Genomic DNA, 18,715 nt, shown 5'->3' with positions numbered 1-18,715 from the left:
CTATTCCACAAGACAGAGAAAGAAGGAACCCTCCTTAATTCATTCTATGAAGCCAGCATCACCCTATTACCAAAGCCAGGAAAGGACACAACTAAAAAGAAAACTACAGAGCAATGTCTTTGATAAAGATACATGCTAAAATTCTTAATAAAATGCTTGCTAAGCAAATCAAACATATCAAACAGATAATCCACCATGATCAAGTGACTCATATCAGGGATGCAGGGATGGGGTAACATAAGCAAGTCAATAAATGTGCTGTACCACATTAACAGAATTAAAGACAAATATTATATGATCATCTCAATAGACGCAGAACAAGCATTTAACAAAATCCAGCATCATTTTCTGATTAAAACCTTCAGCAAAATCGTTACACAAGGGACATACCTTAATTTAATAAAGGCCATCTATGCCATACCCACAGCCAACATAATACTGAATGGGGAAAAGTTGAAAGCATTCCCCCTGAGAATGGAAACAAGACACGGATGGCCACTCTCACCATTCCTCTTCCACATAGTACTGAAAATCCTAGCCAGGGCAATCAGACAAATGAAAGAAATAAAGGGCATCCAAACAGGTAAAGAGGAAGTCAAACTGACTCTGTTTGCTAACAATATGATCATCTACCTTGAAAACTCAAAGGACTCCTCCAGAAAGCTCATAGAACTGATAAAAGAATTTAGCAAATTTCCCAATATAAGATTAATGTACACAAATCAGCTCTTCTATACACCAACAGTGACAAAATGGAGAACCAGATCAAGAACTCAAACCCTTTCACAATTGCTGCCAAAAAAAAAAAAAAAAAAAAAAAAAAAAGAAGAAACAATAATCCTTAGCAATATATCTAACAAAAGAAGGGTGGACAGACCTCTAGTAGGAAAACTACCTAACACTGAATAAAGAAAACATAGATGATGCAAACAAATGAAAACACATCACATGGTCCTGGATGGGTAGAATCAATATTGTAAAAATGAGCATACTGCAATGTACAAATACATGCAATGTACAAACACGATGCAATTCCCATCAAAATTTTACCATCATTCTTCACAGAGTTAGAAAAATAGTTCTAAGGCCGGGTGTGGTGACTCATGCCTGTAATCCGAGCACTTTGGAGGCCAAGGCGGGTGGATCACCTGAGGTTGGGAGTTCAAGAAAAGCAGTTCTAAAATTCATATGGAAACAAACAAGAGCCAACATAGCCAAAGCACGACTAAGTAAAAGGAACAAATCTGGAGGCATCACACTTCCTGATTTCAAACTATAAGGCCATGGTCACCAAAACAGCATGGTACTGGTATAAAAACAGGCACATAGATCAATGGGAACAGAATAGAAAATCCAGAAATAAACCCAAATACAGCCAACTGATCTTCAGTAAAGCAAGCAAAAACATCAAGTGGAGAAAGGACACCCTTTTCAACAAATGGTGCTGGGATAATTGGCCAGCCACATGTAGGAGAATAAAGCTGAATCCTCATCTCTCACCTTATACAAAAATCAACTCAGGACAGATTAAAGTCTTAAACCTAAGACCTGAAACTATAAAAATTCCAGAAGATAACACTGGAAGAACCCTTTTAGGCATTGGCTTAGGCAAAGATTTTATGACTAAAAACCCAAACGCAATTGCAATATAAACAAAGATAAATAGCTGGGAGATAAAAAGCTAAAGAGCTTTTGCATGGCACAAATAACAGTCAGCAGAATAAACAGTTAACTCACAGAGTGAGAGAAAATGTTCACAATATATACTTCTGACAAAGGACTCATATCCAGAATCTACAACAAACTCAAACAAATCAGTAAGAAAAAATCAACCAGCCGGGCGCGGTGGCTCAAGCCTGTAATCCCAGCACTTTGGGAGGCTGAGGCGGGTGGATCATGAGGTCGAGAGATCGAGACCATCCTGGTCAACATGGTGAAATCCCGTCTCTACTAAAAGTGCAAAAAATTAGCTGGGCATGGTGGCACGTGCCTGTAATCCCAGCTACTCAGGAGGCTGAGGCAGGAGAATTGCCTGAGCCCAGGAGGCGGAGGTTGCGGTGAGCCGAGATTGCGCCATTGCACTCCAGCCTGGGTAACAAGGGCGAAACTCCGTCTCAAAAAAAAAAAAAAGAAAAAAAAAAGAAAAAGAAAAAAGAAAAAAATCAACCAACCCCATCCAAAAGTGGGCTAAGACACGAATAGACAATTCTCCAAAGAAGACATACAAATGGCTAGCAAACAATTTAAAAAATGCTCAACATCACTAATGATGTGGGAAATGTAAATCAAAACAACAATGCAATACCTACCACCTTACTCCTGCAAGAATGGCCATAATCAAAGAATTTTAAAACAACAACAACAACAGTAGATGTTGGCATGGTTGTGGCAATTAGAGAACACTTCTACACTGCTAGAAGAAATATAAACTAGTACAGCCACTATGGAAAACAGGGTGGAGTTCCTTAAAGAACTAAAAGTAGAATTACCATTTCATCAAGCAATACCACTACTGGATGTCTACTCAGAAAAAAAGTCATTATTTGAAAAAAGATACTTGCACATGCATGTCTATAGCAACACAATTCACAACTGCAAAATCATGGGACCAACCCAAATACCCATCAATAAATGAGTGGATAAAGAAACTGGCATACACATACATGATGGAATACTACTCAGCCAAAAAAGGAATAAATTAGCAGCATTTGCCATAACCTAGATGAGATTGGTGACTTATTCTAAGTGAAGCGACTCAAGAATGGAAAACCAAATATTGTATGTTCTCACTGATATGCAGGAATTAAGCTATGAGTACACAAAGGCTTAAGAATGACACAGTGGACTTCGATGACTTGGTGGAGGGGGGAGGCACAAGGGACAAAAGCAACAAATACAATGCCGTGTATACTGCTCAGGTGATGGGTGCACTAGGATCTCACACATTACTAAAGAATTTACTCATGTAACCAAATACCACCTGTACCCCAATAACTTGTGGAAAATAAAATAACAAAGAATCTTCTTATGAAGTATTTGTTATGCACTAGGCATCGTTCTAGGAGGTTTACATATATTGGTTTATTTAATATTCTCACCAACCACCCTCAGGGGCCACTATTGTCAACCTCATTTTACAGATGAGGGAATGAGACGTAGAAAAGTTAAATTACTTACTCAATGTTACACATAATATGTGTCAAAGCCAAGATTTAAAGTAATTAATAATGTGACCGTATTTTAGGGGAAAGCTCAACTGACTTGAGGAAATAAATGTAAAATGCATCAGCATTTTCTTTATGTTTCAGCAGATAATGCATTGTGCCCCACTGCTACGGATGAACCACGTGGGAAGCTAGGTGAGACCAAAGTTGGGGTTAACCAGCAGTCTGCTGGTCAGGAGAAGGGTGAGAAGGTGCCAGTGGGGTCCTACCCATTCTCTATCAGCTTATCTAGGACTCTCCAATCTCTCTACTTTCTCATTCTGCCTAATACAGAATACAGTACAAAACCTGTCTTCCTGAGATTAAAATGATTCACCCATGCTTGGTGTCCAGGGCCCATGTTAATCATGTCTGAAACTTGGTTTAACAAATGCACAATGACATCATCTCTTTCATCTCTTTCAAATATGACTCAGTCATTAAAACATACCTAACTTGACTTCAAGATGCACAGGGTAGAGAATCAGAGGGTTGGATGGGCATGGGGAGCTGGGTGCAGGCTCAGTCTCATCTGGCCTTCACTTGCCTTCCTCTAAGCCAGATTGCCTGAGGGGAGGAGCAGTGTAACATCTGCCTCCAGTGATGAAAATCCACCCTACCAACAGAATGGCCATAAATTGAGAAGGGTGAAGTACTGAGTTCTGAAACTCAGTACTTCATGAGTGAAGACTCATCCCAAACTCCTTCGATGTAAGTTTACCATCTATCTGTGGATGTTATCAGACTACATAATCTTGCACATTTATCCAGACCGTCTTTCAGTTATTTTGAGTGAGTTATGCTTTTTCAATTAGTTGATGGTCGTTTTTTAAAACTGGGAAGAAATGCAGATAACTGTTTTCTCACCATAAACTGAGCACATATGATGCTTCAAGCCACATAAATGTTTCATGGGTTTTGTGAACTGTACTGGTAGGAAGAGAATTCTGTCATGTCACCTCATAACTCTGTGTAAAATCAACATGACAACAGCTTGAAATTGAAATCTAAGTTCAAACCTAATTAATAGTTTCATAAAATCTACAGTGGTAGTAAATGATTGCAGGAAAGAAAAAATTATCTGGGTAGTTTTCAGCCATACTGATGTGTACAATGAATCTAGGGGTGATTAAATGTTGAGTGCATAAACAAATGAGTTAATATGTAAGTGGAATGTTGATAAATTATTGATTGATGGCCTAAATAGTACATACAACTTAGTTATATCACTGACTATCTAGATGATTCTGCTTCCATGAATTGGTTTTTCTAGATCCATTCTTTCCAAATCATCAGGAATGCTTGATTTACTGCCTGGCTAACCAGGAGCTCACAGGTATCTTCTCATCCTTGAGCCAAGGGCCTTCACTCATCACTGTTTCTTTCCTTGATTATTACTTGTAAGTGATAAATGGACTTGCTTTTCATCATCTCTCCTTCTAATACATGCCCCGTGATGAGAAGGACTCAGCCTGGCTTGTTATCCCCATAAGGACAAAGGCCAACTAAAAATAAGAAGCTCAACTCTATGTAAAGGACTGAATTGTGCCCCACACGAAATTTGCATGTGGAAGTCCTACCCTCCAGTGTGACTTTATTGGAAGAGAGGGCCTTTAAAGAGTTAATTAAGGTTAGATGAGATGACAAGGATTGGGCTTCAGTATGATATGACTGGTGTTCTTCTAATAGGAGAAAGAGACACAAGAGATGTCTCTCCCTGTGCATGGGGGAAAGGCCACATGGGAGGGAGTGAAAAGGTAACTGTCTCCAAGATAGGAAGAGCAGTCTCACCAAAAGTCAACCCCACTAGCACCTTCATCTTGGACTTTCGGCCTCAAGAACAGTAAGGAAATAAATATCTGTTGTTTAAGTTACCCAATCTTTAGTATTTTGTTAGGAAGCCTATAATTACTAACTGACTCATATATTCTCCATGTTAAAAATAAGAAAAGAAGCACCTTTCGCTTAGGGTGTTTATTTTAGAAAGCTTGTACATCTTTGTCATTTTGAAATGTATGTAAATATTCTTAAAAGATACCTTAGTCTCATTAGTTTTAAGACCCAAGGATGCTGTTCTGAAAGCTTGGGAATCATCACTTTGAAAATTATCAAGGAAGATAACACCTCTATTTCTCAGGTTCAGTAGGAGGCTGGGAGGGTAAGTTCCACAGGTATCTTACTCCAAGTTGCAAGACAACCTCCTTTTATAAAGACATAAGAAGTTTATTTTTTCTTTGGAAAAGCCAATTGTCTAACGGAGATGGTTACCCCAATTACTAAGAAAATTTAAAATGAAAGGTGTGTGACAAATGGGACTGTAAAGTCCCCTTGAGGACAAGTTATTGCTTACCTTGAGAATTTGTATGTTAAAGGTTGTATCTGCTTGTTATATAAAAAGGTGAGGGTTTTTTTTTCTTTTTCTGTCTTTGCAACTGCTGAGCTGATTTCCTGAGAAGTGCATATCACTCTGGTTTCATGCTAAAAGAAATAAAGGTTATTCAATTAGAAAAAGAGGAAGTCAAATTGTCTCTATTTGCAGATGACATGATTGTATATTTAAAAGACCCCATTGTCTCAGCCCAAATCTCCTTAAGTTGATAAGCAACTTCAGCAAAGTCTCAGGATACAAAATCAATGTGCAAAAATTATGAGCATTCCTATACATCAGCAACAGACACACAGAGAGCCAAATCATGAGTGACCTCCCATTCACAGTTGCTACAAAGAGAATAAAATACCTAGAAATATAACTAACAAAACATGTGAAGGACCTCTTCAAAAAGAAGGACAAACCACTGCTTCAGAAAATAAGAGAGGACAGAAACAGATATAAAAACATTTCATGCTCATGGTCAGGAGGAATCGATATTGTGAAAATGGCCATACTGCCCAAAATAATTTACATAGCCAATGCTATCCCCATAAGCTACCAATGACTTTCTTCACAGAATTGGAAAATAAACACCTTAAGCTTTATACGGAACCAAAAGAGAACCTACATAGCCAAGACAATCCTAAGCACAGAATTATGGAGACATCATACTACCTGACTTCAAACTGTACTACAAGGTCACAGTAATAAAAACACCGTGGTACTGGTACCAAAACAGATATATAGACCAACGGGACAGAACAGAGGCCTCGAAAGTAACACCACACAGCTACAACTGTCTGATCTTTGACAAACCTGACAAAAACAAGCCATGGGGAAAGGATAGCCTAGGTAACAAATGGTGTTGGAAAACTGGCTAGCCATATGCAGAAAGCTGAAACTGGATCCCTTCCTTGCACCTTATATAAAAATCAACTCCGGATGGATTCAAGATTTAAACATAAGACCTAACACCGTAAAAAACCTAGGCAATACCATTCTGGACATAAGCATAGGCAAGGACTTCATGACTAAAACAGCAAAAGCAATGACAACAGAAGCCAAAACAGACAAATGAGATCTAAGTAAACTTAAGAACTTCTGCACACAAAAGAAATTAGCATTAGAGTGAACTGGCAACCAAAAGAATGGGCAAAAAATTTTGTGACAGAGATGAAGAGACACTTTTCAAAAGAAGACATTCATGCAGCCAACAAACATGAAAAAAAAGCTCATCATCACTGATAACTAGAGAAATGCATATCAAAACCACTTTGAGATACCATCTCATGCCAATTAGAATGGCAATCATTAAAAAATCTGGAGACAACAGATGCTGGAGACAATGTGGAGAAACAGGAATGCTTTTACACTGCTGTTGAGAGTGTAAATTGTTCAACCATTGTGGAAGACAGTGTGGTGATTCCTTCAGGATCTAGACATAGGAATATCGTTTGACCCAGGAATCCCATTATTGGATATGTTCCCAAAGGATTATAACACTTTCAATTATAAAGACACGTGTACATGTATGTTTATTGTGGTACTGTTTACAATAGCAAAGACTGAACTAACCCAAATGATAGCCTGGACGAGGAAAAATGTCACATATACACCATGGAATACTGTGCAGCCATAAAAGATAACTTCATGTCCTTTACTGGAACATGGATGAAGCTGAAAACCATCATTCTCAGCAAACTGACACAAGAACAGAAAACCCAACATTGCATGTTCTCACTCATAAGTGGGTGTTGAATAATGACAACACACAGACACAGGTGGGGGAACATCACACACTGGGGCCCAGGGATTGAGGGGCTAGGGGAGGAATAGCAGGGTGTGGGCGAATTGGAGAGGGATAGCATTAGGAGAAATACCTAATGTAGATGATGGGGCAATGGATGAAGTAACAACCACCATGGTGTGTGTATACCTATTGAACAAGCCTACATGATCTGCACATGTATTGCAGAACTTAAAACATAATAATTTTTTCTAAAATATAAGTGGATGGTGAACAATGAGGTCACATGGACATAGGGAGGGGAACATCACACACTGGGGCTTGTCAGTGGTGGGGGATGGGTGGGGAGGAACAGGCAGGGGTTCGGGGATTGGGAAGGGATAACACGAGAAATACCTAGTGTAGTTGATGGGAGGATCAGATGCAGCAAAGCACCAAGACATGTGGATACCTATGTAACAAAAATGCACGTTCTGCACATGTACCCCAGAAATTAAAGTGTAATAAATAGTATTTCTTTCTCTTCTACCTTCTTGAAGAAGTTTTCTTGGTTGGGAGGAGATTTTGTTTTCAATTATGTGTCTCTAACACCTCCCAGTCTCAGTGAGAATGTTAAACATATATACATATATACATATATATATATATATATATATATATATATGTATATATATATATACACATATAAACATCTTCTAAATTAATACTTTATCTCTCATCTGTATTAGTCCAATTTGCATTGCTGTAATAAAAGGATACCTGAGGCTGGGTAATTTATAGGGAAATGAGGGTGATTAGACTCATGGTTGTACAGACTATCCAAGAAGCATGGCACCAGCATCTGCTTCTTGTGAGACCTCAGGGAGCTTACAACCATGGCAGAAGGCAAGGGGGAGCTGGCACCTAACATAGAGAGGAAGCAAGAGAGAGACGGGGGCAGTATCACACTTTGACAACCAGATCTCAGTGAGTGAAGAGAGCAGGAATTCAGCCATTACCGTGAGGAGGGCACCAAGCCATTCATGAAGGATCTGCCCGATGAGCCAACACCTCCCTCCCAGCAGGCCCTACCTCCAACACTGGGGATCACATTTCAACATGAGATTTGAAGGGCCCAAACATTCAAACGATATCACCATCTCTGTTACTACTGTATCTACACAGATAATGAGGGGTTCTGTTAGACTTCATTACATCTTAATTCTGCTGCCCATATCAGATAAACAATGGTAGGCTGGTAATGAGGAATCAGAAGTAGAGGCCAAAAGTGGTTTTACTCAAATGGCCGTAGCATCATTTTAAATGTTTGGAAAAATTAGATTTCTTGGGTTAGTGCACTGATTAGTGGAAAATGCCCTGTGCTTGCAGTTGGAAGAATGTAGATCTGAACTCCGTTCCACCACTGACTCTCTCTGTGAGTCTTACCAGTCTCCTAATTTCACCCTGAAGCCCAATCTCGTCATCTGAAAATGTCTCTTGTTTCTTATAGGGTCACTGAGAGATCAGATGAGATATTACAGGTGTGCTTTGCGTGATGAACACTTGCACCCTAGTGTTTTCTTAGTATTCACTAACCTTGCCATCTAAAGGGACTGTGACATTTACCAGCTAGTTTCCAAAGGGGCTTACTCCTAAAGGAAAGCAAAACTGATTTTTCCATTTCCAGTTCATCTGTCCGTTCTTCTACTCCTTTAAACTTCTTCAAAAAGACTTTCTTGCCTTTCAGCATTATATTCTGTCTTTAATAACATAGGACATGGTGCTCACAGTTTTGCACATTTAATTTGTTCTGCATTGGGGGTTATGGTTCCTAAGGGGGATGCCCTATCAAGTTACCCTGTCTTTTCAGCTAAAGAATTCAAGGTGTTTATAAACTGAGGAAATACAACGACTTCAAGTGGAAAATAAAATGAGGAATAACTGCATACTACAAGATAGCAGTGCAATTTAGAGCTAGAACAGGCCTAGTGTGTTCTAAATCTAGCATAAACACATTTTATGTTATAAATATGGATTTTAAGTAAACAACCAAGCTTTCTGTTGTGATTTATTTATTTAGGTTTCTCTCTAATTTGGTCTTGAGGTCTCTCTTTAAAGGAGGCCAGAAACCAGCCCATCTCCAGGAGAGCCCTGGCCAGGAGGAAAGGCAGGCTCTGGGGTGCCAGTCAGGTAAGGCACAAGGAAGAGGCAACGCCAAAACACAGGAACAGAAGAAATCTCTAACTTACACATCCTGGAGAAGGTCGGGGAGCGTCTGGAGCCCGAGGGGCAGTCTGAAGGCCGTGAGGAACCAGAGAGCAGAGGGAGGGCCTGAAGCTTTCTTCTCGGGCTTTCCCGTGAGGGTGTGGCTTTGCTGATTTAAGAGAACACGTGGAGCTGGGCTTATTTACAGGGCTCTGGTGTTGACCATTAGGTTTTATCATGACCAGCAGCTGTATGATGGGTGGGTTCTGACTCAGTGGGATGAAGAACAAATGGGCCACATCACAACCACTCGGGGAGGGGGAGGGTTACCCAGATCGGAGGGGATACAGTGAGACTGGGCTTCAGACAACTTAGGCCAGGTCTGAACATGGATGCTGAGGCAGCAGCTATTAAACACATTGATGACAGCTTCCCCCGAAACCTGGCTTTTAAATCATTTATATGACACATGAACAAAAACTAAACTGAAAATATTTGGAAATAACCCCTTTGGTTTGCACTAATAAGCAGGAATCAAGTTTCTAGGTTGTTCTATTTTAAGTTAAATGACAATGTTATTTAAGTTCTCCTATTCGTAGGTTCTCCTATTATAAGTAAAATGACAATGTCATTTTATCTTAAAGCTAAGATATGAAAATAGAGAGGGAAATATGTAGCCCTTTACCTGAGGTGTCAAAGTGTTTCCGTTCATAAAGGCCTTTTTAAGTTTTAGTTTCAGATTTATCTTGTTATTTTAGTGCAGTCTAGGTGAAAATATTCTTTTGAGGCTGTAAGACACCTGTTCCCATTTGGAAAAAAGATATTTCATTGACCATATATGTTTCTATTATGATTGTCGAGTGTTTCTTTTATCTAGAGGTTTATATTGCTAAAGAAGTTGCCTATGGTTACAGTTTGTAGCCAACAAGTTACCCTGAATTAGCAAAGGTGGCTCTTGTTATAGGAATGCTGTGGCGTGAGGCTTAACCATAGTTCTCATATTGTGGTTCCTGAACCAGCAGCATCAGTTGTGTCTGAGAACTTATTATAAATGCAAATTCTCAGACCCCACCCAGACCTACTGAATAAGAAACTCTGAGTGGAAACCAGCAATCTGTGGCCCAACAAGCCCTACAGGTGATTCTGGACTGCACTAGAGAGCCATCAATTTAATGTTAACCCCTTTACGGTTTCTATAGCACATTGCTTCAGTAATATAAATGTTGACTTTATTTTACTTAATGGCATATGTGATATAAATGGTATATTAATGTAGTATAAATGACTATAAATGGTAGCACATTACTTAAATAATATAAATGGTCAACATTTTAAAATTCTTTTAGCTGGTACTGAAAACCACTATCCTGTTTAACAAGGGTTCAGCCTAACAATAGTGGTGGTCATCAGAATTCACAGTTTTGGCCAGTTGGTCCTGTTCATAGGCACAGTCAGTGATTCACCCAGAGGACTCACAATGAGTTGCAAACACGTCCCTTCTGCAGAGCTCAGACTGAGATGCCTTTTGAGGTGCTAACTGGCAAAAAATTTTAAATGTCATTGCGATTTACCCTGCCCTCATCTTCATCCTCATTCTGGGTCTTTGCTTTCTTTGAAACAGTCACTTTCTCTGTGACCTTATTTATCCTCTCTCACTGTGTGCCCTTCCTCAAACTTGCAGAGAATCCACAAGATTCAGTAATCACCTTCTGAAGGTAGTTTCAGAACTGACTGCTCTCTTAACTATATCTCCCATTTCCCCTCGGACCCAAAGTCACAGAAAAAGTAGCTTTTTCTTTGAAGAGCACACAACTATTTCAAAATACAATGCTAAAACGGTCCACGCTTTAAGTGCTAAAGCACACAGTGACACAAAAAACCCACAAACACAAGACTAACACACAACTGGTAGTTAAAGCACTTAAAGCGGGGACCGTTTTAGCTGTGTATTATGAAAAACTTGTCTAGCATTCAAAGCACGGACATTTTTCGCTGTGTATTTTCAAAAAGTTGTCTCTAAGTGCCATAGCTCATGAAGTCAAAACGAGTGATCTGTGTCCCCTTGAGTTGAGCATTCTTTTAGTAAGAAAGGATTAAGTTCTATGTGAATTCTGGAAAACTCCTTCTCATCTTGTCAATCAACTGTCAATTTTGTGTGTTAATTTCTAGGAGAGGTAATAGAGTCAATCCAAAACCATAGATGTATTCAAGTCCAGATTGACAAGTAAAATCAAGAAAGCAGGCACTGAGCTGGAAGAGGGATCTTTTCCCAGTGGGCCTTAAGGCCCACATAAATCCCTGTGAAGAAATCGGGAAACAGAGACAGAAACAGACTCGCCTAAGGCTTGTCACTTGAAAGTGCGTGGCTGACTGACTGGCAGAGAGCTGGAAATCAAATTCAAATCTTCGGACCTCTAATTCCACAGGGTGCACTTCCTCCCCCAGGCCCAATGTTACACTTCAATGGCTTAATGAGAGCTTGACTGGATTGAAGTCAACATGAAATGACATTAGATTCCATCGGCCCAGTCTTTGGCCCCTTGTCTCTGAGGAGAATTTGCCTGTTTCAAATTCTCATTTTGCTTCTACCTGAGAGATCTTGCCTCAGTGGTCAATGGGAAATGAGCTGGCTTCAATCACCACCCTCTCACTCATCAAGAAAAATTTCTTCAAACATACATGGATTGTGTTTTCAGGAGTGCTGGGGTTTATCCACGGTTCTAAGTAACATGCTACCACAGGAAGAAAGATTTGCTGCTCAGGAATGGCGACAGAAACACAGACACACACACACACACACAGTGACACAAAAAACACACAAACACAGGCCTCACACACAACTGGTAGTGTTCAGTCAAATACTTAGTGGTATGAGGTGGGCTTTGAACCCGTCCATGCTCCAAAGGAAGACACACCTTTCGCTAATTCACACGTCCATTCTCGTAGGAAATGTGAATATTTCTTTCAGACATGGCTCATGATGACAGGGACCACTCTTATTTCACCCTCAGAGGCAGACAAGAGGCCTGCAAAGGACTCAGGTGTCGTCCCTGCTGACTGAAAAGGACTCCCATTTCCCTTCGGACCCAAAGTCACAGCAAAAGTAGCTTTTTCTTCGAAGAGCACACTTTTTCAAAATACACAACTAAAACGTAAGCCTCTGGCTTCCTTCCCCAGCTAGCCCACTTTGAGGACGAACCCTGGCATCCTGATGGGAGCACAGCAGGCAGGACCAGCTTCTGATCACCCCTCACTAAGTGCAGCAATGGGTCCGGCTCTTTTCAACAGCAAAGATTCCCCAAAGTGCCAACAACTGGCAAAGAGTAACCTGTTTACCCTGCCGCGTCCGTCGGCTTTAGGTAGCGCTGCCTGTCCTGGCCATCCTGGGGATCCTGCTCTTCTCTGGGCCAATGCCAGAGGGGGCATGGGAGCTGCTGGGCTGGGGCCGCTGAGCCTCCTGGAGTCTGGTGTGGCTTCCATGGGAGTCAGGCCAGGACCACAGGTGCCTCCTGAGTCCGTGGGTCTGGGCCTGGTGCCTCCTGAGTCCGTGGGTCTGGGCCTGGTGCCTCCTGAGTCTGTGGGTCTGGGCCTGGTGCCTCCTGAGTCCGTGGGTCTGGGCCCAGGTCCTGGTGCTGTATGAGTGACGCTTGGCAGATGTCATGTGTGCCGAAGAGCAGTGAGACATCTGTGGTGATGGCAAGTGACCTGTCCTTTGGGCTGCACAGCTGGAGGACGGTAGAATTTTGGAGCAATACTGGGTGGTGTGTTGCTGGGGAAGAACATGGGCTTCCGAATCCGATAAATATGAATTTAAAACCTACCGCTGTCTCTTGTTAGTCAGGGGAGCTTGGCCAAGTCTCAATAAATGTTTTTTCATCTGGAGATGATAAAAAAAAAAAAAAAAGTTATAGTTTCAGTATAACCAAGCCCTGTCTATATGGGCCCGGAGCAAGAAGAGCCGCAGATGTGGGCAGGTTGCTGGTTTCATGGAGGTTGGTAGATTAAGAGACCAAATAGGCAGGGGGATATCCATGGTTGCGAGGACTGTAGAATTAGAATGTGCTATGTCTGATCAATGATTTAATGTACGCATGTACGGCTAATGAATTACATTGCTGAATGATATCCATGCATTGTACAGTTTAATGGGGAATTAGATTGTTATGTGTTATAGTCCTCTGTGGGATTAGGGTTCTTGCTTGTAAGCATGCTTGTTAATAAGTTATGCATGTTTTAGTGTAATGTACTATGTATAATTAAGCATTTCTAGTACTGTACATTATTCATGGGGCCTGGCATTAATGCAATAATTACATAGGGTGGCAGTGCTGTATATTCTGAAAAACTTGTCTAGCATTCAAAGCACGGACAGTTTTAGCTGTGTATTTTCAAAAAGTTGTCTCTAAGTGCCAGAGCTCATGAAGTCAAAACGAGTGATCTGTGTCCCCTTGAGTTGAGCATTCTTTTAGTAAGAAAGGAATAAGTTCTATTTGAATTCTGGAAAACTTCTTCTCATCTTGTCAATCAACTGTCAATTTTGTGTGTTAATTTGTAGGAGAGGTAATAGAGTCAATCCAAAACCATAGATGTATTCAAGTCCAGATTGACAAGTAAAATCAAGAAAGCAGGCACTGAGCTGGAAGAGGGATCTTTTCCCAGTGGGCCTTAAGGCCCACATAAATCCCTGTGAAGAAATCGGGAAACAGAGACAGCAAGGGACTCGCCTAAGGCTTGTCATTTGAAATTGCGTGGCTGACTGACTGGCAGAGGGCTGGAAATCAAATCCAAATCTTCGGACCTTTAATTCCACAGGGTGCACTGCCTCCCTCAGGCCCAATGTTACACTTCAATGGCTTAATGACAGCTTGACTGGATTGAAGTCAACATGAAAAGACATTAGCATGGTTCAAATTATAACTTTGCTTCTAACCTGAGAGATCTGGCCTCAGTGGTCAATGGGAAATGAGCTGGCTTCAATCACCACCCTCTCACTCATCAAGAAAAATTTCTTCAAACATATATGGATTATGTTTTCAGGAGTGCTGGGGTTTATCCACGGTTCTGAGTAACAGGCTACCACAGGAAGAAAGATTTGCTGCTCAGGAATAGAGACAGAAACACAGACACACACAAACAGTGACACAAAAAACACAAACACAGGCCTCATACACAACTGGTAGTGTTCAGCCAAATACTTAGTGGTATGAGGTGGGCTTTGAACCCGTCCATGCTCCAAAGGAAGACACACCTTTCACTAATTCACACGTCCATTCTCGTAGGAAATGTGAATAATTCTTTCAGACATGGCTCCTGATGACAGGGACCACTCTCATTTCACCCTCAGAGGCAGACAAGAGGCCTGCAAAGGACTCAGGTGTCGTCCCTGCTGACTGAAAAGGACTCCCATTTCCCTTCGGACCCAAAGTCACAGCAAAAGTAGCTTTTTCTTTGAAGAGCACACAACTTTTTCAAAATACACAGCTAAAACGGTCCCCGCTTTAAGTGCTGCTTGATCAGAGACTCTGAGGCCAAAAATGCGTCATACTTCTGGGCCAGCTTCTTGACCAGTTTTTTATTCTTGTTGAGTTTCTTCAGTGCCTTGATGTCCATGTGGGGGATATCCATGGCTTTGGCCCGATCACAGTGCTGCTGGTCCCCCAGGACACACACAGAGAACTTGGGGCAAGGAGTGGACTTAAACCTGACGGTGCCCGAGAAATGCTTGTCCTTCTGGGGGCCATAGTTGTTCAAACTGTTCTGCAGTTCCACTGTCTCCAGGAACTTGCGGCGCTCGCACTGGTTCCCGTGCAGGACTTCCCACACTGCCTCGTATGGGGTGTCGCAAGAGACTTTGCTGCTCATGGCTTCTCCTACCGCACTAACCGGAAAAGAGGGGAGCTTCCATTTTCAGTTAAGCATTCAAGGTCTGAAGTTGAGTGTTAAACATTAGATGTTAGTTCAAACAGGATTGGCTGCTGGATCTCTTGCTGATTTGCTGTAGGGCCTTTTGGCTTTTTTTTTTTAACCTAGGGTCTCGCTCTGTCGCCCAGGCTGGAGTGCAGTGGTGTGATCGCCACTCACTGCAACCTCCACCTCGTGGGTTCAAGCAATTCTCCTGCCTCAGCCTCCCGAGTAGCTGGGATTACAGGCATGCGCCACCATGCCCAGCTAATTTTGTATTTTTAGTAGAGATGGGGTTTCACTATGTTGGCTGGTCTTGAACTCCTGACCTCAAGTAATCTGCCTGCCTCAGCCTCCCAAAGTGCTGGGATTATAGGCATGAGCTACTGCACCTGGCTGCCTTTTGAATTTTTGGACAGAACTCTTTTAATTGTAAGTCAGAAAACCAACTCAAACAGGCATAATCAAAACAACAACAGGAATTTGTCTCACATAACTGACATCTAGGGCGGGCACTGGCTTTAAGTATCTAATCAGTGTTACTAGATCTTTGATTCTCTTGGCTGTGTCCTTTGTTGCCTTCATTATTTGCTGGCTTGCTCTATGTATGAGGAAAAGATGGCCATCGGCAGTCCCATGATTATGTGACTCTCACAGTTCCAGATCAAAACAGACAGCCTTTCCTGATACCTCTGAGAACAATTCCAGGGTGGTCCAGGGCTGGCTCACAGGCTATTCCTAGAGCCAGGGAGTAAGGTTAGCCTCAGCCAAGTCTGAGGATCACTGAAGAATGGGAAAAGAAAGGCTCCTCGAAGGAAGAAAGGCTGGGAATACAAAACGTAAATTCACTATGCCAGGCAAAGCTGTAAGATTCAAACATCATTTCAGGTCAATAAATATTTGCTGAATCAATGGAGGAATACATAAAACAGAGTGCTGCAGAGGACTTTTAAAGCATCATGCTCCAAACTCTGATTTCATATTTTAGAGAAGCAATAAAACACAATGGAAGTCAGATAGCAAGGTCATTAGTGAGATGCCATTTTAGCAGAGAGCTACTTCAATCAAGTATAGCTTGCTCTAAGTTGCAGATTCCATCTGTATTACACAACAGAGATGCACTGCTCAGGATGTTCCCTGATTTAGCTATCAAAAAAGCTAACACTTGTCCCGCATGGAGGAAGACAGTTCAGAATGAAGGGTCCTGCTTCCAGAGCAAACATTTCCTTCTCACTTGAACTGGTGATAATCCGGTGGGTTTCTGATCCAGGTTCCAAATGCCTGCTTCCGGAGTGTGCTCCAGGCTTCCTGGTAAGAGGATGCAGCCTCCTTGTACTCCTGGTAGGTATCCAGCTTCTGCACCCTAATGCACACACACCACCAGATACACAGGTTGTCACTGAACAGCTCACCCTGTAGCCACCAGACACCTGAGCAACCAATTGGACAGACTTGTAATGAGAGACTTAGGAACAGAAGGAGTTCAGTATGCTTTTGTGAAAGTTGATCATACAAACTATGTTATTCTTGTCATACCCAACTAAAACAGAGCTGAGAAGCCAGGGGCAGTAAAAAGCACTCAGTGCGTATAACATTGCTCCAAGAATGCATTCTCTGCAAGGCTGGCTGCTGAAACCGCTGGCCAGTTTTATCTAAAAGCTACTCAGCCAACCTGCTGAAGACTTTAAGAATAGTTTGACCCAAAGCTGTCACTTGGCAGCTCCTCAATACTTTACTCATGACAATCAACTTTCTTGAATAATATGTTACATTTCTTTTTTGAAAAATAAAACCTCTAACCTTCTCTTTGTTCTTCAGACATAGTGAAGACCACCAAGTCTGTGTATGCTCTAAATTGCAGTTCTTATATTCCAAATAAAACATTAAATTTAGGGATTTGTCTTAACATCTTTATTTTGACTTTGACACTTTTCTAGAGCAACTCTGTCTCCTCTGTAGGGAATTCATGAGAAAGCAACATGAAATAAAACAGTTGAGAATGAACAGAATTCTAGGTTTGAATGGTTCTGGTGGAATCAGATAAAACAAAAATAATTGTCTACTTTTTCAGTTTAAGTTTTCTAGGCCAGGCACAGTGGCTCACTCCTGTAATCCCAGCACCTTGGGAATCTGAGGTGGGTGGATCACCTTAGGTTAGGATTCAAGACCAGCCTGGCCAGCATTTTGAAACCCTGCGTCTACTAAAAATACAAAATAGCCAGGCACGGTGGCAGGCACCTGTAGTCCCAGCTACTTAGGAGGCTGATGCAGGAGAATCACTTGAAGGGGAGGTTCCTGTGAGCTAAGACTGTGCCACTGCACTTCAGCCTGGCAACAGAGGGAGACTCCATCTCAAAACAAGAAAAAAAAAAGGTAACTACCAGTTATCAAAACCCTACTACAAACCAGGCTCTTGTTCACATGCAATGAATTCCCTTAATCGCTTTAGCTACTCCATCTCAAAAAAAAAAAAAAAAAAAAGCCAGGAGCAGTGGCTTATGCCTGTAACCCCAGCACTTTGGGAGGCTGAGGCAGATGGGTCACCTGTGGTCTAGAGTTCAAGACCAGCCTGGCCGACATGGTGAAACCTCGTCTCTACTAAAAATACAAAAAATTAGCCAGCTGTGGTGGTGTGTGCCTGTGATCCCAGCTACTCCAGAGGCTAAGGCAAGAGAATCACTTGAACCCAGGAGGCGGAGGTTGCAGTGAGCTGAGGTGAAGCCATTGCACTCCAGCCTGGGCAACAAGAGTGAATTTTTGTCTCAAAAACTAACAAAGAACAACAAAAACAAAACAATAAGGTCTCTCCTTACCTAAATCCAGACTTGTCTGACACACTGACTATATAGAAACCCACTCAGTTCCAGCTTGGTTCATTTTTCCAGAAAAGAAAGAAGTCAACTGACCACAGATGCATCACTTCAGTATGAGGGATGGTGATGACAAGTGGCCAGCCTCTTCATATAGAAGTTTCCAGCTACACCTTAGCTTCCCCACTGTCATATAATGAAGGATTGGGGTGGTCTTTGTCACCACTTCCCGGGAGCCTCTAAACTTTGGAGTTTCTGGAAGTGTATTTGTCATTCACGGTGGATCTCTGACCTTTTGTGAGTTTATGTTTAACCATGTGACTCATGATGGTCCCCTGAGATAGTTTCAGGATGATACTCGCCATGGAGGAAAGATCAACCACGTAAATAATTGGAGCACTGAGACACTTGATATCAGTTTGACCTCTTATAAGAGGAAGGAGTTGGAGATTAAGTTCAATCACATCATGTGGCCAATAATTCAATAAATCAAAATAGC

General features: G+C 41.6%; 1 protein-coding gene and 1 pseudogene across 16 annotated transcripts in view; both read right to left on the bottom strand.

Annotated features, from left to right (window-relative positions):
* Window positions 1-18,715, bottom strand: part of ADAT1 (adenosine deaminase tRNA specific 1) — a 116,963-nt gene that overhangs the window by 72,051 nt on the left and 26,197 nt on the right. For 10 of the 16 annotated variants that reach the window (XR_012518943.1, XR_012518941.1, XR_012518942.1 and 7 more), the window contains 3 exons: window positions 16,641-16,769; window positions 7,718-7,772; window positions 5,554-5,681 (listed from right to left, as the gene is read on the bottom strand). Coding sequence is in view for 1 of the 16 variants with exons in the window: in XM_010332590.3 (XP_010330892.2) it covers window positions 16,637-16,769 (133 nt within the window). In the remaining 15 variants the exon portion in view is untranslated. Of the gene's footprint in view, window positions 1-1,050; window positions 1,149-5,553; window positions 5,682-7,717; window positions 7,773-9,549; window positions 13,383-16,485; window positions 16,770-18,715 lie in introns of those variants that run through there. The other 6 variants (XR_012518937.1, XR_012518948.1, XR_012518944.1 and 3 more) reach the window with 6 other exon arrangements.
* LOC120361455 (large ribosomal subunit protein uL1 pseudogene) lies at window positions 14,751-16,397 on the bottom strand (annotated as a pseudogene).

This window comes from Saimiri boliviensis, chromosome 1 (genome assembly GCF_048565385.1).
Source record: "Saimiri boliviensis isolate mSaiBol1 chromosome 1, mSaiBol1.pri, whole genome shotgun sequence".
NCBI classification, from domain to species: Eukaryota; Metazoa; Chordata; class Mammalia; order Primates; family Cebidae; genus Saimiri; species Saimiri boliviensis.
The sequence above is the reverse complement of the archived record's forward strand: the minus strand, read 5'-3'. Positions and strand labels throughout refer to the sequence as shown.